The 23,788-nt window shown below is 41.0% G+C and overlaps 1 protein-coding gene across 1 annotated transcript in view; it reads left to right on the top strand.

The window, feature by feature from the left end:
• The first annotated feature begins 11,390 nt into the window (after positions 1-11,390).
• Positions 11,391-23,788, top strand: part of LRP8 (LDL receptor related protein 8) — a 247,467-nt gene continuing 235,069 nt past the window's right edge. Inside the window, exons 1-2 of the mRNA XM_081323196.1 lie at positions 11,391-11,558; positions 12,625-12,744. Coding sequence (XP_081179322.1) covers positions 11,489-11,558; positions 12,625-12,744 — 190 coding nt within the window. The 5' untranslated portion in view covers positions 11,391-11,488. The remainder of the gene's footprint in view (positions 11,559-12,624; positions 12,745-23,788) is intronic.

Below are 23,788 nucleotides of genomic sequence, written 5' to 3'. Positions count from 1 at the left end.
TGTATTATTAGGATCATAATAACCCTCCCTAGACTGGTGGATCTCAAAATAGGGTACCAGCCTTAAAATAGTAAAAGAAAACAATAGTTAAAGCATAGTCACTGAGAGACAACCAAAAGTGCAGAGTGGCAGGTTAACATTGAACTAATGTCATTTAAGATGATCTCTTGGGTAACTTCACATGTTGCTGAATGAAACCAAAGTTGGCTCACTCTTTAAATAAATTGTGCCTTTATTTTTCATACTATTATTAAAGACTGTTTATTGAAGAAGAACATCACAAACCAAACTGCAAAGATTATTGTCTTGACCAGAGGAAGGGAACCCTACAAAATCTCTTTTACCTCTTTCTTGAGCTGGTGAGATTTGTAATTCAAAATATTTGGACTGTAATTCTCTAGACCTTATCTAGACCTAAAACAGTCAAGGTTTTAGCTCAAACTATGCAGAAAGCCCTGAATGATTCCTGAAGTGTTCAGAGACAAGAGATAACTGATTTATACCCCCTTCTAGATACTCTTTTATTTCCAGTGCTTTCATTGACTCCACAGTAACTGCATAGTATGGATTCAGATCTTTCTTTTCCAAAAGGTCATTCTTCACAACGTATCTTTCCACTTCATAGCTGAATACAAATGTTCACTGAATCACAGTTGATATTGTACAGCCAATTGTGTTCTATTTCCCCCCCCCCCAAACAATAATTAAGCCACTCCAATCAGTTCCCCTGTTTTTCACTAAATACTTTCCTCCTGAATCCTCTTAAGCTGGCTAATTTGACAGAGGTTGAAAGGAATCCAGAATGTGAATTCTGTCTGTGTTTTGTAAACTCCATGTTAGGGAAATAAAATTTGAACAAACACAAATCTACCAGATGGTTGTTTTACATTTGGGCAGGTTTCCTCACAGGAGCCTGTTTCATGGGGGGGAAAACAGTTACAGGCAGACGTAAGGAGAAATAATACCAATATAAAGTAAAATTTCACCTAATTTGATTTCTCATTTGATAAATACATATCCTTAAGGCAGAGGGAGATTTTATGTTAACTCTGGCAGAAGTCACGTTTCTGGTACTGTCTTGGCAAGATTTGTCTATTCATAAGCTAAATATAGTACAGTAATATACATCTCCAAGTTCTATTGAGATAAGGGAGGCTTCAGGTCAAGAAGCCTGCAAATTTGTTTGAATAGCAGCTTTCTCAGCTCCTATTCCCTTTAGCCTTGCTTTCTGGTAAATATTGGTATAGCTCCTTTGTTATAACTTGTTTATGTTGCTCTAACAAAAAGAAATTAGCTGTCTGCATGGCTTCAAAGGGAAGAAGACCCCACACTGATCAGCCCCTGTAGTGCAGCAGTGGCACTTCCATCTTCTCTTTGTTCATCTGTGGAAGAAGATAAAAGTGTAACGTCAGGAGACTTCAACTGTCAGAAAAGTAGATAGTATTTATCCAAATTTAAATGTATAGTTCATGGCATATCTTCTCTCAGAAGTCAATAAAAAGCAAGTATGTGAATGTTCAGAATGTGCTTATTCAGGAATACAATATTCAAGTGACTTCCATTCCCAACTGGACCATCCAAATTTCCCTCTTGACCATGATAATTCTGGCTTTAGTATTAAGATCATGCTAAATCATCATCACAGGCTAATGAGATGGCTCCGTTGTCTGTAAGACCTGATAATCTCCTCACGCCTTTTAATTATATATTAATGTTTTAATTGTTGTTTTTAATGGGTGTTTCATTGTAAGCCATTCAGAATTTTCTGAGATGGGTGGCCGTATAACTATGACAAACCAATCAATAAATAAATCACAGAGCACACATATATTGAAAATCTTTTTGTTTAAACTTGAGTAGACTATATTGGTCTGTCATCCTCTGCCAAGGCCTTTTGAAAGGCCTTGAAATCCTGGTTTTGTATCCAGGTCTGAGGCCCTCTCAGTCTTTTGAGTTAATTCAGAGACGAGGTACCCAGGAGCACTAATACTATTGTAAGGTCACAGTAACTTAATTTTGCAAGTCTGAAAGTACTTGTTCCCTCCCTTACTTTTATTCTTCAAAAATGTAAGGAGGGACTCTTCTGAGACTTTTTCTCTACTTCCACTCCTCCTTCATATTTAGGTTTCATTTATCAGGCCATTGCCTAGGCTGCGGCTCCTCTTCCTGTCTTCCAAGGTTGTCCGCACATATTATTGCAATATGAAAGACAGGTGTGAAATGGAGACTGTCTCATGATTGTGTTAATGGTAGTTTATTCAGAATCAGAACAGAGCTGGAGGGGACTTTTGAGATCTTCTAGTCCAACACCCTGCTTAAGCAGGAGACCCTATACTATTTCAGACAAGTGATTGTCCAATCTCTTCTTAAAAACCTCAAGTGCTGAAGCACCCACAACGTCTGACAACAAGCAGTTCCAGCGGTTCATTATTCTCACTGTTAGGAAGTTTCTCCTTAATCCCAGGTTGCTTCTCTCCTTGATTAGTTTCCATTCATTGTTTCTTGTCTTGCCTTCTGGTGCTTTGGAAAATAAGTTTACCCCCTACCCTTTGTAGCAACCTCTCAAATTCTGGAATACTGCTATCATGTCCTCCTTAGTCCTTCTTGTCTTTAGACTAGCCACACAATACGTTACCACACAACAAACTCCAAGCAGTAGGCAACCTGTGAAGGACTCATTGGCGACAGCTCTCTTAGTTTTATGGAGCTGGTGTTCTAAGGAGATGCCAGGCTCTTTCAAAAACAGCGCTAAAACTCATAAAGGATTACAGAAATGTAAAATGGTCAATAGGAACTAGGCAGATCACAACTCCTAATCTTGTCATCAACTACAGTATGTTGCTAAGGAGGGACACTATGCTACGCCTATAGCAAGAAGAGGAAAAAACATATTGAAACCTGGTACAACTAAAGATGACTTTAAGATGTAGGCTAGGGATGAGACAAAGGCAGGGTCACAAAGACATGGCTTAATTTTTTTTTTTACAGTTTGAGAGGTATTAGGATGAGACCATTAATATTAACATTGCCAAAGCACTCTTCCCCAGACTTGATATACTTAAGGCCTATAGAATTGTAACTCCCCAATTCTCAGGAATCATAGCCAATGAAAGGCAAGGAGTAAGAGAAAGAAGTTCAACCATGTACCATAGACAATGCCTTCAGATGCCTTCAGTGATCTGCTAGAAAAACATTGATAGGCAGTAGTCTTTTTTCTTCAGAAGTCTTAAGGTCTGCCCATAAGCAAAGCCACAGAGACACCAAAAGAAGTACAGCTTCTTTTCAAAGTTGTTTTTTTATGGATCCACATTCCTTGTCACTTGGATGACTTTATATGCGCAATTGAGGGATGTGCGGCAGGAGAGCCACACACTGCTGATAACCAGTTCTTCTAAAGCTTCATTTGGCTTTTTTGTGTTGCTTTGAGGCTGATGACATTCTGGCAACATTGACTCTCTGAAGAATAATTTGTCTGTAATTTAAAGTACACTGACAGCAGTAACTTCTGAAATTGTTATGGAAGTGCCATCCAGGCTATTTAATTTTTTATAAAGCTTTGAAATGACATTCCTCTCATTTTTTTTCCAAGTTGAAGTGCCAGGAGTTGTTCTTCAAATTGCTCATATTGGATACTTTTTGCAGTTGGTTTAGCAAATGAGAAGTTTGTAATCGGGATATCAGGATGATACAACCATCAAAACAATTATGCCGTCATAGAGCTTGGAGTCACAGTGTAATAATACAGCCTTATGGACATTTCAGTTTTGTAACTTGAGATAATATTTAATGAAATTAACTGGTGGGCAAGCAGGGAGATATAATAAGCTAGACCAGAATACCAACCTATCTGCATGACTCTTTTTTTTATCCTTTTAATCCCCTTCAATCTTTTTCCCTCTTGATTTTTGATTAGTTGTGAGGTAACCAAGGCCCAAGCCAATTCCCCCTTCAGTTATTTAAAATTAAACTGTTAATTTGAACTGAACATTCCAGATCAGAATGTAATGCATAAAACTTTTTGACAAATTACTTCCATAGGTACATTTTACCTTACATCAGGAGTGGGGGATTGTAGTAGGTTCCCTGATTTTTTTTAAAAAAAATCAGAGTATTATTTTCAATACTATATATTGATTTAGTAATTGTCACTTTTATGCTTTTTTATATTGCGTGTGTGTTTTGTATTATACTGTAGGTTGCTTAGAGCTGAGAAGTGAGGTGCCACACAAATTGCAGCATCTCACTGCAGTTACCAAGACAAGAAAATAATGAAGCCATCTTTCAGGACTTGCTTAATTTTGTGGAAGGAGTCCACAATTTAAGGCAAAAAGAGTCTATTTTTTAGTAATTATTTAATTAATATGTTTGGGAACCTTAAGGGCAGCATCACACATGAGATTAGTGCTAAGGTTGGGGTGGAAGACTGGATTTTCTTTCTTTTTTAATAGTGATGTACCAATTTAGGGCTTATATTACCATGTTCATCTCTTTCCAACTCAAAATGGTGGGAAACTATGCTGTCAGTTTTCAGGAGTAAGGGTGAAAGAGATGGTCCTGAGTACCATAAAAAGAGGCCATGGGGACAGGCTGGCCAACTAGGTAACATTATGGTGTCAGGTTGGTGGTTTTTGTTGAACATAGTCTGGATTTGTCACTGTAGACTTTATTACCTTTATAGTTCCATAGCCCCATCCCCCCCCCAAGTTTCTCAGCAAGGATGGTAAACATTTTTAATCATATAGGTTTATGTTTTACTTTGGAAATACCCTGGAATTCAGCTGGCCTTCATGGATATCAACAAGGACAGTTCTGAGAAACATGGGTGAGCACAAAGAGTGTCATTATGACCATGAGGTTTCTTTCATCGATCTGGATAATTGCACAGCAATTAGCAGTGAGCAAAGTGCACCATACATCTTACAAGCCACAGCAAATGAAACCTTTAGCAACTAGTACTGTGGGAGAAATATACTGTTCTTTTTTATGTATTGCGTACTTGCAATTTTGAGTCTCTAAAATGTCTAACTTAATCATGCAAATATTAAATTGTTAAATAAAGAAGGAAGATACAAAATGACAATCGTCTGTGTTAAAGGACTGGGGCAGCTGCAGCCCCTGGCTGGATATTGGTTTTATGTGTTTTTTCTGTTGTTAACCAGCTTTGTCATTTTGTTTTTCCTTTTTTTTAATTTTCCAGCTTGGCTGTGTTCTGTCTTATCTTTTTCCTATTTATTTTTATTCTTTATATTTTTCATGTATTTGTATTATTTATTTATATTGTGAGCTGTCCCATCTTTCTGGAGTTGGGTGGTCCTGAATGAATAAGTGAGTGAATGAATCAATGGACATTGGACTTATTCTACTTTTCAGTAAAGCTTCCCTTCAAAGATGGTTATTTTTTAGCTTTGGCAAACATCATTACATTCATTTACTTTTCTATGGGAGAGAGGAAAAATTACATTCCTTAATCGCTGCAAGGCATTTAGTGGCAACATATTTCAACATATATTCAGAACTATGTAAACAAGCATTTCACTCCTTGGAAAAGTGTTTTAAAATTATGTAGTTGCTTTGGTTTCTGTATAAATAAATACAACAAAACTTGGATTTGTATTCAATGCCAGACATTGTATTATACAACAAGAACTTTTGATAATTTTCATATCTGTGCCAGGTTGTTAGAATACACATGAATACACATGAACAAAAAGGGATGAAGGTGAAGCATGAATGGGCTCTGAACAAACAGCGAGAGAAATCTATGGAAAGTCAGTAGATGATAGGTCTCAGGTTCAAATAATTTATTTCTGTGATCTATAGAGCTACCCATCTCATATACATGAATTTAGCAAGCTTACAATAAAATACATAAAAAGCAAAATATAAAAATAAACACAAAATAGCTTGGCATCATCCAAACAATTATCAACCCAGCCTTGAGATCTCAGAATATTGTAGTATTATGTCCTGGTCTTTCTAATTATGTGGTTGGAATCCAAAGTTTCCTTCCCCCCCCCCAGGATATGATAAGAGTGATGTCATGTCTTCTGAATGCAGACAGAGTTTAATATTTGTCAGAGCTATGGGATAAAGGGAAAATGCCAACTCTGCCCAACTGGACTGTGTATGTGCTTCTTGAAATTGTGGACAATGGTCTGAGGTAGCCTAGGAAGATCAACATATCTTCTTCAAACTGATTCATCCAGAGTACTGTTTCCCAGGCTCAGTACAATAACTTTCACATGTGTGGACTTCATCATCCAGAATTCGTCAGCATGCAGACCAACCCAGAATTCTGCAATTGTAAATTCTTTTTTTAATGACCTTTTATTCCCTTTATTCAGGGTAGAGTTGGGGGGCGACTGAATGGAGCTGCAATTGTAAGTTTATTATTCCTTTCTAAACTCTAAAGAGGTTGTTAAGCTCCTCCAAAAGTTGGTATTGCATTTTAACATGGAAAAGAATTATTTATTTATTTTTAAAAAACAAACGTAGCCTAATTTTGGCTCTGCCACTTCTTAATCCTAACCCACTCACTTTGCCTCCCTCCATAGTAAACGTAATCTGAAAGGAAAAATGTTTAGAACTTTCTGACGTATTGCCATCATACTGCAGCAGTAAAAATGATAATATTCTCTTAATTGCTTCTAATAATCAGATGTTACTATGCACATCCCCAAACGCTCATTTGTTAAAGTGGCAAATGTTAACAGGAGGGTTTATTTGCAATTTTAAAAAGATGGCAAATTTTCCTAAATTGGAACTGTGTGCCAGTGTAAGCATAATGAATTCTAAGCTAAGGTTTAGGAGCCTCGTTTTCATATAAAAACAAAATATTGTACTCTGTGAAATATTTGAAATAGATAAGAATACCATGGTACAGTAGTTCTGTTGTGCAGGCTCTGAGGTGTTGCTTGATAAAAAAAGTACAGGAAACCAGAAGTTGCCTTTAAGCTTTACATTTTTATTCAGCTGAACAAAGACGGGCCCCTCAGAAAAGAGAGAAGCCCCAAATGACAATCCCTATTTTTATACTTTTTGATTACATAAGCAATCCACCCAGCTGACACACATAAGATAAAGACTTCACCCTGTAAGGCTGGCACACTGTAGATAAAAAGGAAAAAAGCAGAAGTAGCTAAAAATGTTCCCTTTTGGGTGTTTCTCTAAAGACACCATATGTTCCCAGGTGGTGCTGTCGTTTCACAACCCTGCATCCATGACCCTGCAAGTGACCAAAGACAACAGGGCCATCTACACATATTCACAATTCATACTTCCTATGCTATCCCCTAATTCTGGGTCAACAGTTCTCAACCTGTTGTCTGCGGATCCATGGGGGGGGGCATGATTTTATCACAGGGGGTCCTCAAAGGCTTGGTGAAATGCTATGATTTAAATCTTGAGTTATGTCTTGGTGGACCGTGGCCATGGTCCATGGCCACAAGATATTTAAAGGGGGTCTGTAGTGAAGGTTGAGAACCACTGCCATAGTACATTTGTTCTGCCTTAGATTTTTCACATCTGACTACCAATATTCTAGTTACATCTGTGAGGACTTTCTGGGAGGCCAGATTTGAATTCCTGGTTGAATAATGCCATAAACTATGTGAATTATGAATTATGCCATAATTTTACATGAGGAGGAGTCCAGATTTTTCATGCCAAATAGAATAAATGGTAACTATATACTAACTCGTAACTTGGGTGTCCTCCTAGATTCACAGCTCTCCTTGGATGATCATATAGGAGCTGTGACTAGGGGGGCCTTCGCTCAGGTTTGCCTGGTGCGTCAGTTGCGGCCCTATCTAGACCGGGATGCCTTGCGCACAGTCACTCATGCACTCATGACCTCCCGTTTGGACTACTGCAATGCTCTCTACATGGGGCTGCCCTTGAGGACTACTCGGAGGCTCCAGCTGGTGCAGAATGCAGCCGCGCGAGTGGTGGTGGGAGTTTCCCGATACTCCCATGTAACACCTCTACTCCGTGAGCTGCATTGGCTTCCAGTTGTCCTCCGGGTAAGATTCAAGGTGCTGGTTATCACCTATAAAGCCCTAAATGGCATGGGTCCGGGTTACTTACGGGAACATCTGCTGCCGGCATCAACTTCCCTTCGTCCAGTGCGCTCCCACAGAGAGGGCCTCCTTAGGGTGCCGTCGGTAAAAGAGTGTTGACTGGCGGCCCCCAGGGGGAGGGCATTCTCTGTGGGCACGCCAGACCTGTGGAACCGTTTACCGGTGGAGCTCCGGACAGCTCCCGACCTTCGCTCCTTCCGACGTGACCTAAAAACATATTTATTTGAACAAGCCAGCCTGGTCTGATGGGTTTAGGGGTATTTTAACGTTTTGTAATTTATTAAATTGGGCTATTGTATTTAATATTTTTTAATTTTTATATATTGTATTTTATTGTATTGCCCTGTACACCACCCTGAGTCCTTCGGGAGAAGGGCGGTATAAAAATTAAATTAAATAAATAAATAAAACTTTAAAATATATGAAACGCATGTACCATGAGGAGACTGAGCTCCACCACATGTTTATTGGACCCGTGCCCCTCCTGGCTGGTGTATTCAACTTGGGAGGAGACACGAGGCTGGTTCCAGGCAGTAATAACTGCTTCTTTGAGAGAGGGTACCTTCCCTACTGCCTTGTAAGAGGCGGTGGTAAGGCCCCTTCTCAAGAAGCCTGCTCTGGACCTGGCTATTTTGAATAACTATCGTCTGGTCTCCAACCTTTGCTTTTTAGTGAAGGTTGTTGAGAGGGTGGTGGCGCATCAGCTCCCTTTGTTCCTGGAGGAAACTGATTATCTAGACCCGTACCAATCGGGCTTCAGGCCCGGGTACAGCACGGAGACGGCATTGGTCGTGCTGGTGAATGATCTCTGGCAGGCTCGGGACAGGGGATGTTCCTCTGTCCTAGTCCTGTTAGATCTCTCAGTGGCTTTTGATACCATCGACCATGGTATCCTGCTGCGGCGTCTCAGGGGGTTGGGAGTGGGGAGCACTGTTTTACAGTGGTTCTCCTCCTACCTCCTGGGTCGCTCGCAGTCGGTGGCCCGTGGCCTCTCGTTTGTGGAGTTCCTCAGGGGTCGGTTCTCTCTCCCCTCTTGTTCAAAATCTATATGAAGCCGCTGGGTGAGCTCATTCATGGTTTCCGGGTGGGGTATCATCAGTATGCTGATGATACCCAGCTTTTTCTTTCCACCGCGAACCAACCCAGTGATGCCCTTGCCGTGATGTTCCATTGCCTGGAGGTGGTCCGGGTTTGGATGGGGAGAAACAGGCTTCGACTCAATCCCACCAAGAGTGAGTGGCTGTGCATAGCGGCATCTCGGGAGAACCAGTTTTGTCCATTGTTAACTATGGGGGGGGTGAGGTGTTACCCCCCGTTGATAGGGCTCGCAACTTGGGCATTCTCCTGGATTCACAACTCAGTTTGGAAGATCATATAGGAGCCGTGACCAGGGGGGCTTTTGCCCAGGTTCGCCTGGTGCGCCAGTTGAGCCCCTATCTGGACCGAGATGCCCTACGCACAGTCACTCATGCGCTCGTGACCTCCCGGTTAGACTACTGCAACACTCTCTACATGGGGCTGCTCTTGAGGACCACTCGAAGGCTTCAGCTGGTGCAGAATGCGGCCGCGCGAGTTGTGATGGGAGTCTCCTGATACTCCCATGTAACACCTCTTCTCCGCGAGCTGCATTGGCTTTCAGTTGCCCTCCAGGTGAGATTCAAGGTGCTGGTGATGACCTATAAAGCCCTAAATGGCTTGGGTCCGGACTATCTAAGGGAACACCTGCTGCCGGCATCAAGGTCCCATCGTCCTGTGCGCTCCCATAGGGAGGGCCTCCTTAGGGTGCCACCGGTCAGGGAATGCCGGTGGGTGATCCCCAGAGGGAGGGCATTCTCTGTGGGCGCGCCTGCCCTTTGGAATGATTTACCTGTGGAACTCCGGACTGCCCCCGACCTGCGCTCGTTTCGCTGGGACCTGAAAACCTGGCATTTCGATCTATCTGGCCTGGACTGAGGGGGTTTTTAGTTTTAAGTTTTAACATTGTTTTATTGTTGGACTATTATTAATTTAATTCTTTTTAATTCTATTTTTAATCTTAATTTTATATCGTCTTTTAAATATTGCACTGTAAACCGCCCTGAGTCCTTTGGCAATAGGGCGGTATAGAAAACTAATTAAATAAAATAAATAAAATAAAATAAATACCTTATATGATACATAAAAATAATTAAAATTTATACATTACAGAATTATGTCCTTGATATTTGATATCTCAATAAGGTGCTTTCAGTAATCGAACTAAAGATTTTTTTAAAAAGCCATGTTCTGAACTTTTAAACTATCTAGTAAGGTTATATTACTATTCTTCTTCTCATCTTTCCTATTACCTATCTCCTTATCTACTTATGCCTATAACTTTGTTGTTTGTGTCATACGATTTATATTGCTTTATTTATTTATATTGTTTTATTTAGTATCCTAGTATGATTTATGTTGATTGCTTATTTAGTATCCTATGGCTATCACTAAGTGTTGTATCTTATGATTTATGATGAATGTATTTTTATGATGGTTTATCACTTATTGCTTGTATGTACACAGAGTTTATGTACCGGAGACAAATTCCTTGTGTGCCCAATCACATTTGGCCAATAAAGAATTCTATGTTCCATTTTATTTGTTTTTGTTTTATTTTATCTATTAAATTTATTTGCAGCCCATCTCACCTTGAAAACTTTCACGTTTGCTTCCATATATGGCATTTCATAGGCATCCTATCTTGCTCCCTAATTGTATTCATGTAGAACTACTGGATATCTGGGATTTTTCTGGACACATTCAGGAGCCAGTCCACTATTGCAAAAGAAACGTTGCATGAACGTTGCAGCTAGCTGACTCTGCAAGCGATCCTAAAACCTGGCTGCGCAATCCAACTGCTCGTACAATTACAAACTTTGTTTAGTCACCTCGAATCTGATTTTATCTTTTCAGGATTAGGCTTTGGTTAATACGGTTAATCGCCTCGACTCCCATTGGTAGAAAGACGGCACACAGATGGTAAGCATCGAGGCACGGCTAAATATCGTTCACCACCTGGAACCGAACTGATGGCGATTTAAAAAAAAAGGGGGGGGAGAAAAAAAACCTCCACCAGCCAAAGATTTTAATCTACCTATATAATCACAAGAGGTACTACTAGAGCGCTTTGCCGCCGAGGTTTCCAAATCGAAAAAGAGGGCGGTCCTGCTTCCCCGTGGTCGGGCCACACGGTCCCGCCTCCAGGTCGCCTATGGGCGGGCATGCTCAGGTCTGGCTCGCTCGCTGAAATCCCGCCCTGTGTTGGAGCGTCACTAGCCGGATTGAAATGCACACACGGCGGAGGAAACATCCGCCCGCCCGCAGTTAACAGGCTGCAAGGTAGCGCGTGGGGCTTTTGGGGGTCGAGAGAGCCAGCGAGGAAGGGACGCGCGATGTGTCGGCCGGCTCTGACCAGGCTGCTGCTCTTGCATCTGCTCCTGATCAAGCTCCACAGCTCCAAAGGTGGGTCCGGGCTGCGAAGGGGGAGGACCGGGCGGCTTGGCTCAGAGCTCCCCGAGCAAGTGAGCGTCAAGCGTTAGCCGGTGCCGGGCTGGTGCCGCTGCTCAGAACTCGTGTGGCTGGTGTTACGCGAGCCCACACGGGAGGGAATCCGATTGTGTGCAAGGGTGTGTGTGTGTGTGTAAACAGGCCAGACGGAGCTATTGTGTGGCTTGGTATCGCCTAGAGACGCTTGTGTGCAGGTAGATCATCCTAAACGTCCCGGAGCAATTTGGTAGGGTGCCTGAAAGCCCTAATAAGCAGGCATATACATAGAATGAAGGCTACTGCTAAAGCTTGTAAGCCGCCCTGAGTCTTCGGGGAAGGGCGAGATATAAATGGAATTAAAATAAAAAAAATAAAAAATAAAAAATCCTGGAGAGAGAATCTTTTAAGCTAACCGGAAGGCGGACCGGTCTCACTTGCCACCATCCTCTGTTCCAAAGCGGTTTTCGTTCGCCATCTGCCCATTCATTCTTCGTTCCTCTTCTCCCGCCCTTGCCCCGGTTTAAATGCAACCAGGAATTAGAGGGATAAATGCGCGACAGCTTGCCGTAGCCCCCCTATACGAGCAATACCCGAATGTGTGTACGATTCTTGGGGAGGGAGGGAAAAGGAAAGAGCGAGGAGACTCCGCATCTTTTCTGCGCCTTTCTTGGCTTGGCACGATCCTTTGTTGTCCACCTGCTTGCCGATCTCCTGCTCATCCAAGGAATATAGGATCGGTCACACCTCCCTAAAAGTGGCCGGCCCTGGGAAGAAGGCGCATTCTTTGTGAGGAAGACGCTTCCTCGCAAAAATAGTCTTTGTGCGTTTTCTGGGGAAAGCGAGAATCGTGGCCTAGCGCGCTGAAGGCTGCCGGCTAAGAAAGGAATTGCGAGAAATCGGTCCTCTCTCTGTGTGTTTGTGTGTGTGTATGCGTGCGCGCACACACACACACACGCACGCACGCGCTTTTCCTCTTCTTATACCTTTGTTTTTCCGTAAAATTCGAAATACTGATTGGATCTCTTCTCTTTCCCGCTCGCAGGCTCCGGGAAGGAGTGCGAAGAGAACCAGTTTCAGTGCCGGAACGAGCGGTGCATCCCTTCCATTTGGAAATGTGACGAGGATGATGATTGCTTGGATAACAGTGACGAGGCAGACTGCCGTGAGTAGCCGTGGGTGGCCCTTTTCTCACGTTGCAAAGAGGGGCAGGTGACTCGGTCGCCGGGTTAAGCAGCGGCAGGGGTGGTGGTTGGAAGCAGCCCCTTCACAAGTTGTTCTCCGGTGGAAGAAATGGGATGAAGTGCGCCTCCCGGGGAGGGGGGGGTTTGCCAGTGACAAATCCTCATTATCCCAGTTGTAGGAAGAACTGGATTAGAACTGGGTGTCAAAAGTAGTCCTTTCTGCGGAAAGTAGGGTTATATATAGCTCTGGCCCTGTCAGTGCTGGTTAAAATCTAGTAGGATTTCAGCGTCCCGTGCAGCGTTTAAGAATAAGCAGCTGAACGGGTTGCTTTGTCCTTTACAAAAATGAACGGGTGGAATAAATACCTGCTTCAAACTTCTGTGGCAGGCATCCGGCTCTCTTTATGAATGGAAGTGCCTCTTCTGCCGGGATTTTTTGTGATTGGCTGCTGGAGAAATGCCAGATAGGTCACATGGTACCGGTCTCCCCTAAGAAAGAGGAGGGGGGTTGAATTCTATTGGACATACTTTGAGACAGCCTTTCTTCCTTCTTCCCCTTTAAGGCCATGCCTTCCTGTCCTTGGCTCAGGGGAGGGCAGTTGTGGAAAGTTGGGCTGGCAGTCTAAATTTACTCACTTAAAAGCCATTTATTACCGGTATTGCTAAGTCCTGATGATAATTCTGTTAGGCTCAAGAATGATTAAGCTGTCTACTGGGAAATGTCAATTCAAGTGGGCTCAATATCATTAAATTCAGTGGCATTTGTTATTCAGAATGTGGATGCATAAATTCACACCGTCCTATTCAACATGCTTCCTGATCCATACTTGGAAATGCAGAGAGGGCCGCTCTATTTATTTATGCTGTTAAGGATAAATTATTTAGTCATTGTGACTAAAATTCCTGTGATGGAATTTTGTCCTTTTAAAGATTAGAGCTTTTGAATAAATTGTATCACGGATGATAAGCTTTCTAGATTCACTCTTGGGCAGCTAACAAAAGTTTTGTAATTGAGATTTCGGAAGATGGATTGTGGTTGGAGTTGGGATGAACTGAGTATTAATTTTCTGATAAGGGACTCCAAACAGTGATCCTTATTACTATTTTCTCCTCATATTACAAAAAATAATCCTGTGAGGCTGTAGACTGGGGACAGATAGTCCATAGTCACAGTGAGCATCATGACTGCATGAGAAACTTGAACTTGGTGCTTTCGGGCATGTCTTTTACTATTAGCTTGTACCTTTTGGGGATAGTGGTTGAATAATTGTTTTATATAAACTTGAGGAACAGCTGATTGATGTTAAGTATTTTTAAAAATGCATTACTTGTTAATGGCAAAAGATAGTTTACTGACCAGTGAGAGAGATGTTTTTTTAAAAACTATGTTGGTTCAATTTGTAGAGGAAACTGTAAGGTTCCTGGTTTAAGGGTGAGGTTAAATTATAAGCATTTTTCTGAAGATTGATAGTAATCTAGATAAAATAATGAAGAAATGCTATTGCAGTTTATGAGGTTCTCAGTGGTTATTCCAGCCAATAACAAAGGCTTAGGCCAGAAGCTAAAGGGGTGGGAGCAAATAATAGAAAAAATGCTCATTTGTGCTATTTATGCTTTGCTTCTCCTCTGCTACTAGACACCTGGATAATTCTGGGCTATTTGAGGCTGGTCCTTGAAGTTGGAAAATAGATGTGTAGTACTGCAACTGTTATTCAGTTGAATGTTCTCCAAATCTCAGATTCCCTGCAGATGGAAATGAAATGAAATATTAGTGCCACAGATTATTGTTTCCTGGTCTCACTGTCATAGATGTTTACTGCGTAGGGAATCATTTGGAAGAGAAACTAAGCATTCCACTGTATCTGAAATAGGAAAGCCTGAATATTAGTGTGAGGGCAACATTTTTATGAGCTTCAAGGTGTAAACAGCTGTTGCAGCTCAGTTTCATTGGAGTATGTAGTCATCCCCATGCAAACATTCAAGAATTTATCAGACTGTTGATTTTTCAGACTTACCAGCACCCTCATTAAATAATTCAGAAGATACTTTCAGTTCTCATGGATCCTGAGCCTCTTTTCCCATTTTGTTGCTCTTCCCCTGAAAAAACTGGATATGTTTGGTGAAGCATAATAAAATCTAAATTACCCACCTAGATTGCTCCACAATTTCATGCTGAGCTATGGGCAGATGTGTGGTGATTGGGAGAAACTGGTGAGGTGAGAAAAGGGTTCACTGCTTCTTTTGGCTTTAAAAGCAATCTCCCTGCCATCATTCTATAGTCATATACAGGATGCACGACAAATCATTGCAAACACACCTTTAAACACATCTTTAAACAGTTTTTTGGTTCATAAAAAGGACAGTCCTTTCAAAGCATGTCATACTTAAGTGGTGTTTTCCAACTAGGAAAAACACTTAATGATAATATTTTCCCCCAGTTTGATCTCTATATCTAATGATAGGCCTTTGAATATTGCTTCTCTTGATCCCCACTAAAGTTACTTTTGTCTCCTCTTCCATGTTTGTATGCCTAAAACAGCTGATTGAAGTTACTTGTGGCTATGTTACGCAGATGATTTAGGTCATGCTTAAAGGCAGCATATGAGTGCTACGATAGGCCTTTGGATTTAGGACAGGATGCAAAAAATGTACAAGAATTATCTGGGGTTTACTGTTACACCGTCTAGCTCAGAGGGGTTTTCTTTTCAAACTTGTTCATCTGTAGGATGTATGACTTCAACCCCCAGAATTCCCCAGCTAGCATGCTGGCTGAGGAATTCTGGGAGCTGAAGTTGCACATCTTACATGTTGCCAAGATTGAAAAACACTGCTCTAGAATGAGGTAAAGTAAAGGTAAAGGTTCCCCCGCACATGCGTGCTAGTCGTTTCCAACTCTAGGGGCTGGTGCTCATCTCCGTTTCAAAGCCGAAGAGCCAGCGCTTGTCCGAGGACGACTCCGTGGTCATGTGGCCGGCATGACTAGACGCCAAAGGTGCACAGAACGCTGTTACCTTCCCACTGTAGTGGTCCCTATTTTCCTACTTGCATTTTTACGTGCTTTCAAACTGCTAGGTTGGCAGAAGCTGGGACGAGTAACAAGCGCTCACTCTGCTACGCGGCACTCGGGATTCAACCCACCAAACTGCCGACCTTCTGATCGACAAGCTCAGCGTCCTAACCCACTGAGCCACCGCGTCCCTCTAGAATGAGGGGACGGGCTCAAACATTTCAACTGGCCTCCTTTTTTAGTTGTAAAGAGAGTTGTTAGGTAAAATGTGGGACCTGAACCAAAATGGGTTCTGGGTTCATCACTTGCTGACTGTGACCCTAGTTTTCCGTAGCCTTAGGGGTGATTGAAAGAAAGCTGGAAACAAAGCACTTTTAATTTGTTTTATTTTTCAATTAGATATATAAAATGAATTGATACTTTACTAATAAACTATGAATTACTACGGAGAAGGCAGTCTTTTTCCCCAGCAACGTTATAATGGCTGCTATTTACACTTCACTGCTTAGGGGCAAGCCAGAAGCAAACATTTACGCTCAGAATCTTAGCTGCTTGAAAAACTTTAAATGTTCACTTTGCAGCATTATCTTTATTTCCAGAAAGAACAGCCTGGATCGGCTTATAAAATAAATTACCCCTTGTAGGCATAGCTAAGTAAATGTTTCCTAATTTAAAAAGGAAGCAATATATTTAAGGGGCATAATGAACAAATTATTATTATTTTTTCCTGTGCGGGGAAAAGAAAGAGGAGCTGGATTAGCTGGCCGTACTTGCTGTTCTTCTTCAAAGCAGCCTTTGAACAGTCTTGCTGTTCCTGAGTTCTCACTTCCTGGCTGTCCCAGCACTTGCTTGATATGAGAGGAAAGTTAGTTTTAAGGGGCTCTTTTCAGAAGCCATAGGGACGCGGTGGCTCAGTGGGTTAGGACGCTGAGCTTGTCGATCAGAAGATCGGCAGTTTGGTGGGTCGAATCCCGAGTGCCGCGTAACAGAGTGAGCGCCTGTTACTCGTCCCAGCTTCTGCCAACCTAGCAGTTCGAAATCACATAAAAATGCAAGTAGAAAAATAGGGACCACTACGGTGGGAAGGTAACAACAGTTCTGTGCGCCTTTGGCATGTAGTCATGCTGGCCACATGACCATGGAGACGTCCTCGGACAAACACTGGCTCTTTGGCTTTGAAACGGGGATGAGCACCGGCCCCTAGAGTTGGAAACGACTAGCACGCATGTGCAGGGGAACCTTTACCTTTACCTTTCAGAAGCCAGCTATAAGTCAGCCCCTCCTCAGTTTGGCCATGTATGCATGGTAGATAAGATTTAGCTATTAAAGATATTAAAGTCTCTATTAGTCTATTGTGGAATAACCCCCAAAGGTTTGAAGATAATTCTATATGTTGTTGAGCCCAATGTCGGGAAATTCAGGCTAAAATTATGATTTCCTGAAGAAAAGGATGTTTGTTAAAAAGTTGGTGTTTCTGTAATACTGGAATGTTGTAGCTTTTTCTCTTTTTTTGTGGAGATCTGCACTTCACAAGGGAGTGATTTATTGACGTCCACATGTGAAATGGGTGTGTGACTAGAACAAATGGGTGCAGTATGACTAAGACAAAAATGAACTGTGATATGGTTTCATTTGCAATTGAATTAAACATATAGGCCACTCCCTAATATGTTTAATCAGTTCCTGTTTATGTCTCCTTAAAAATGATAATCTTGTGACACATTTTCACGGGGGGGGGCAAGTGGACCGCACTCGATGTTTTGAGGGACAGTATGAAATACTGGAGTCTTATTTTTGGATGAGTTTCTGTAAAGCTATTCAGCGACAAGATTCTACCAAAGGATGTCCTTGGTTTTGACCACTGGTTCTTCAGATGGCGTATGGCAGGGGTGTCAAACTCAATTTCATTGAGGGCCGCATCAGCATTGCGGTTGCCCTCAGGGGGCCAGGTGGGCGTGGCCTACTGGGTGGGTGTGGCTAAAGTGCGTATGGCCTACTGGGTGGGCATGGCCAGCTCTACATCGTTCGCATCAAGGGTGCCTATGGGGGCCTGGGCAGGAGTGGGACAGATCTGAGGGTCTCTGGCAGGAGGAGGGTCTCTGGACCAGGGCCAAGGCAGTGGGGGCCGTTCCCTCACTGTTTCCAGGATGGCTTCCTGGGCCGCATGAAACCACTTTGCGGGCCGGATCTGGCCCCCGGGCCTTGTGTTTGACATGTCTGGCGTATGGTCAAGAAACTGTTTTCTTCCGCTATCTTTTCCCCCCCCCCCCTTTGGATGGAGAAGGAGGAAGGAAGACAAAACCTGAAGGGAAATGCAAAGGATTATGCTACCAATTGTTATTAGCTATGCTTTGTTAGACGTGAATACATTGACGTTCTCACATGCTTGATGCTTATAAAAATGTAATAATGTCAGTTCCTGCATTGAATTATTGCACGGTTCTGCTTTGCTCTGTGCAACAAGCAATTTAAAGAACTGAAACCAATTCGGTCTAATAATCTTTATCCAGTTTGACCTTGGAACATTCCCACCACAGCAGGTGTCCCAGTTGATCTGGTATTTTAGACTGTAGCCTGATTAGCTTAATGGTTTATCCAGTCCAGAAGGTTAGCAATGGTTGATGAGGCAGTCATAATCAAAGCGTGCAGGTTATCACTTAAAGTTAGAACTAAAATCAGTCTCTGCATTCCTTCCATGTCCTTTCCTCTAATTTATGTTAATTACAATTAAGCATTATTACTGAAGTATACTTCTAAACTGGAGGGAGATAAAGCAATTTCTCAATAGGAAAACCAAAGGGGTTGTAACTATTTTACTGTTGTTGTTTTTTTGCAACAGTATGGAAGCAGTTTATCATTGCTGCCTTCTGGGATCCCTTTTTTAATCTTACAAGTTTGGTGGTGAGATTCTTGGTGATCTCCCCTCTAAGCACTTACCTCATTATTGTCCTGTTTAGCTCTTTGGGATTAACCGGATATGAGACATTAGTTGTTTTAATCTGGCAGGTTACTGTTAAGGCATTCGACCAAGATGCCAAGGAATGCCTGCTTGCTCACCCAGCACCGGTGCAGGAAAACGCCAATGGGGGATATAAGAATTGCTGAGGATGGGATCTGCTTTTGCCCTCTTCCTGCCTATCAGATACTCAAAGTTGCAACTTTGGACTACATTCCATCTCACTATGATTAAGAGAAAACTGCGTAGTAGTAGAATCTGCAGTATATCCTCTTTGCCGTAATAATCTGAATTGAGCCGTAATAATCTGAATTGAGCTGTTAGAAAGGCAGTTTTCTTTGAAATGGCCGTGGCTGATGCAACTTTTGAATAGAAAGCCAGCCCTAGAGATCACCGTCTTGTGATCTGCAATTAATTTCACTAGGTTTTTGTTTATTCATTTGAAGTTGGCTTTCATAGAGAGCAGCCAAGAGAGGTGGTAGTTGATAGTGGTATTCCTTTAGAATATTTACAATTGACAACAGCTGTGCCTTACAAGACAATGTGATCCTGATTAAAGAACTGTTTTTTTTCCTTAAGCAGTGATAAAAGCTTTGACGTCCTTGGCAAAGCTCTTAGGAAACAAAATATTCTAAGATAATATGTATTATTCACATTTGTGCTGTAGATATGAATAGGTTTGTGGGAGTGAGGCAGTTTCAGTTAAAGAAGACATTTAGATTTCTCTGTCTCTCGACAAGCTTGCAGCAGAGAAAAAGATAATTTTTACCAGGGACAAATTATTTTTAGCAGCTAGGCAATGCCGAAGAATGAACTTTATGGAACAAGCTGTGGATGGACCTCTATATGATGTTTCATGCCTTTGACCTATTGTGTGTTTCCTGTGGCTAAAAAGGAAGGGCCATGGGTTCCAGAAAATAACGAAATATTTCTTTGTGAAAACTGGAATTAATGTTTGTAGTGTAGCTTCTACTGCCACATTCTTCTATTACTATAGCTTGAACCAAATTATTTAGACTCTAAATTTTAGAGTAATCTTCCACACCTGCCTTCCTTTGCCAGATCTGACGCCGTGAAGATTTTTTCCCTGTGAGCAACCTTAAAGCACCTAATAAAAATTCTGAATAAGATTCAGCAACATGGTTGTTAAGTGAATCTGGTGTCCCCATTGGCTTTGCTTGTCAGATTGCAAAAAGTGATCACATGACCTCGGTACACTGCAACTTTCATAAATATGAACCAGTTGTCAAGCATCTTAATTTTGATCACATGACCGTGGGGGATGCTGCAATGGTATTGTGCCATTTTCAGTGCCATTGTAACTTCAAACAGTCACTAAATTGTAAGTTGAGGACTACCTGTACTACACAACTTTACTTTCTGCTTAAATCACTTTGCGTAAGCCTCTCTCACACTTGAGACACTTATTTTGTCACCTGGCAAGTGTAGGATCTCTTTAATAGATCTTAATTTACTGGGATACAAAATCTCTGGTTTCTCTTGAGACAGATTATATGTAAGAGGCTTAATATTCTGCATTTGGTTTTTTAATATCAATGAAATAAAATTTTAGGAAATCTGAATGTGAAATATTCTATTTCCCTTTCATTTGCAGTTTTCCATAACCTCATGTCCTTCAGATATATTGGCCTTAAACTTCCATAACTCTGAATCATTATGGCCAAAGAGATTGGCCCAACTTAAATATGGAGTATCTGATGGAGGAAAGTTACTATGATGCAAGATAAAGTTGCATCATGTTGATCAATGAATAGCTGTCTTAATTAAAAGAAAGCAGTTCAATTTCTTTTGGATTAGACCAGGAAACCAATGGTTCAACTTTGAAGCAATATCTACAGCACAAGTGTCAAAATCGTGACGTCACGTGGTGTGTCGCGATGTATCACGACTTTTTCCCCATTGTTGGCAATAGGGTGGGCACGGTCGGCAATTTGACACCCCTGATCTACAGGCAGTAAACTCTCCCCTCTTTTTTCCCCTCAGCATATAGCATTCACTATTGATTTTTCCCATAGGTGGCCACTCATGCTTTGATCACTTCCTCAATAGATTACTGCAATGCATTGCATATTGGGCTGCCCTTGAAGAACATCTAGAAGTGGCAGTTTGTCCAGAATTTGTCCAATAATGGGTGTTTGATTACACATTTGCTGCATGAGCTGCACTGGTTCCTTCCGTGGTTATCTCAACTTCTTGTTAGATATGGAAAGAGGGGCATGCTTTGTGTCTTGTGAATTAAAGAATGTCATCTTGCAGAACCCAGGAAGTTTGCCTTTTTGTTGTGGTATTTGTCCTCTGGAACAATTGACCACCAGAGTTCAGATTGGTCCTGACACTGCTAGCTTCTGGAAAGTGTTGAAAATTTATTTGATTGACCCAGGCATGGGGATAGCGGTATGAAATTAGTGAAATCCAGATGATTTAATATTATAATATGCTTATTACATTACATTACATTATTCTATTATATTACTTTTTACACTTAATTTTGGTTTTGAATTATCTGTTTTATATTTCCTTTTACATTTTGAGTCACTATGGCAAAAAAGAAAAAGTGGCCATGGAAATAAATAAATCTATTTGAAATGTCTTTTCAAGGTAATTGGCCTTGTCTGAAGTTCCACAAATGATAGGAATTGTATTACTTGTGTAGTGTTTGCACTCACAGAAAGCAGTTTATGAAAGTGCTGTTCAGGTAAGTGCTGAGGATCCCAGTGTGGTTCTATAAACTTATATTTTTTTAATTTGTTTGCTTGTTTGTTTGTTTCTAGCTTCAGGTCAGTCTTAGCTTATAGTTTTCTTGGTAATATTTTTAGAAGCAGTTGGCTATTGCCTTCTTTCTAAGGCTAAGATGATGTGACTGAACCAAAAACCAGTTGGTTTCTTGCTTAAGATGATGGGACTAGAACTCACCATTTCCCAGTTTCTATAGCCCAGCACACAAAGCTTAGTTTTTTCATGCTGAGTGGCATTTCTAGTCAGCTAGATGGCAGCATTTAGCTCACCTTGGCTGAATCAGAAAAACCAACCTGGGTCAAACATAGTTAATCTTTGGTAAGATACCCATGGGGCTCTGCAGTGATTTGGATTTGAGAAAAAAAAGGTGTGTGGGAAAGTTCAAAGGACTGTAAGTGAACTCTTTAAAGTAGCCATGCCTTTTCCTGGTATTGTGCAGCTGTCCTCTGAAATTGCAGCACAATCTTAGGAAAAGTGGGTTTGATTTAAAGACTTGTAGCAAGTGCTACATATGTACCAATAAACCTTCTCAGCATTAAATGCTGCACAGCCCCAGTAGCTACCATGTGATCAGGACTGTTGACTAAACTGCTAAGTTGAAAAAGATTCCAGAAGGCTAATGTGGCAAACTACTTCTGGATTGTTCCCAAAAGAATTACAGGAATACATTAACTGTTCACAATCATCCAGAGCCTAAACTTGATATACATTAACTGTATGCAGTCAGTTAACTTCAAATTCATTTCTAAACTTGATGTACATTTTAAAAAAAATATATTATTTACACTATATTTATTATCACAGGCATTGTGTACAGCTTTGGATATATTAGCATTGCAATTCCTAAAATTCCCAACCCATCTGGCTAACAATTGGGAAGCTACAGTCCCAACATAAGTGGAAGATCCCAGGGTACAGAAAGTTGTGAATTGTGAATAATGGCATGGTTTCCTGCATGATCATATGTATGGATGAGGTAGGAGAAGTCTTTGAAGAAGATGGGGGCAAACATGGAAAATAGATTGATTGATAATCCTGTTCAGTTTGATCTATCCAGATGTCTTTGAAGAGCTTACATTTTTTCCCTAGTGATAAGATACAAGCTATTGTCCATTGGTGGATGCTTGAAACTTCTCAGATTCTATGTAGTGTACAGATGCTGTTTCTGCCTGAATGACCATCCATAACATAAATGCCTGTTTGCTATTTTCCTGCTATAAAAAGGGGTACATTCAAGGCCAATTAATGTCCTCTTTTTTATAAGATTGCTCATTTTTGTGGGAGATGATAGTCATAAATTGTAATTGACAATTTATTCTCAATATATTTGAATAAGCAAAATATTACAGAGGGGAAAAAGTTTCATTTGTGCGTTGTACCATGCATCACTACAATATATTAGAATTTCCAAGCTGAAATGCTGATATTAATTGATTTTTAGAATATATTAGTGAGTGTCACTAAACCTGTTTCAATTTTACTTTATAAATATAGTGGTAGGGGTGGGATGTCTAAAAGAAACATATGAATTGCAAGATTTATATGGCCCTAAAATATCAGATATCTCATTATAGAACTGATTTATGGGCCATGAAGATGAATTTTATCTAGGATACTCTTTCCCAACCTGGTCTTTCAACAGTGCACACTTCACTGCTGTAATTGTGTCCATGCTTCTTGCTGTTGGTTGTCCTCTTCTCTTTCATCTTTCCCGAATCTAGGTCTTTTCATAATGTGTTTTGAATTATGATAATTTGAGTGTAGTCTTTTGTGTCTTGAATAAGAACTCTGAATTGATTCATTCTATTACCCATTGGTGTTTGTTTGGCTATTCATAATATCTTCTAGAATATCTCTAGTCGTCTTCAGCATAAATATTTGAAAGCATCAATAATCTTTTTTCTGCTTATTCGAATGCAGTTTTTGCTTCCATAGGGTGTCAGAAGAAGCTGTTGCTTGCACATTTCTAACTTTGTATACATAGAAACATCAAAACATCTGAATATCTTTTAAAATGCCTTTTTTATTTTACTGCACATTTCTTCTAGTTCCCTACCAATGAAATTCAGGACTTCAAAGCAATTTCTGATTCCTGATTTTTTTCTGGAAAATGTTAGGTATATGCTCAAGTTCGTATCCTAGAAAGTGGATGACTTTGTGAGATATTCAGTCACTGATTCCATTGTATCCTTCCTGGTAATAAATGCCATGTCCTTAATTTTTGTGTCCTGAATAGTAAACAGTAGGATCTTCTGATGAAAATATCCAATTTCAGTCCATTTCAATTTTCTTATGACTAAGATAC

This window comes from Vipera berus (assembly GCF_964194415.1).
Source record: "Vipera berus genome assembly, chromosome: 3".
Taxonomy (NCBI): domain Eukaryota; kingdom Metazoa; phylum Chordata; class Lepidosauria; order Squamata; family Viperidae; genus Vipera; species Vipera berus.
This window is presented reverse-complemented; position numbering and strand designations above follow the sequence as displayed.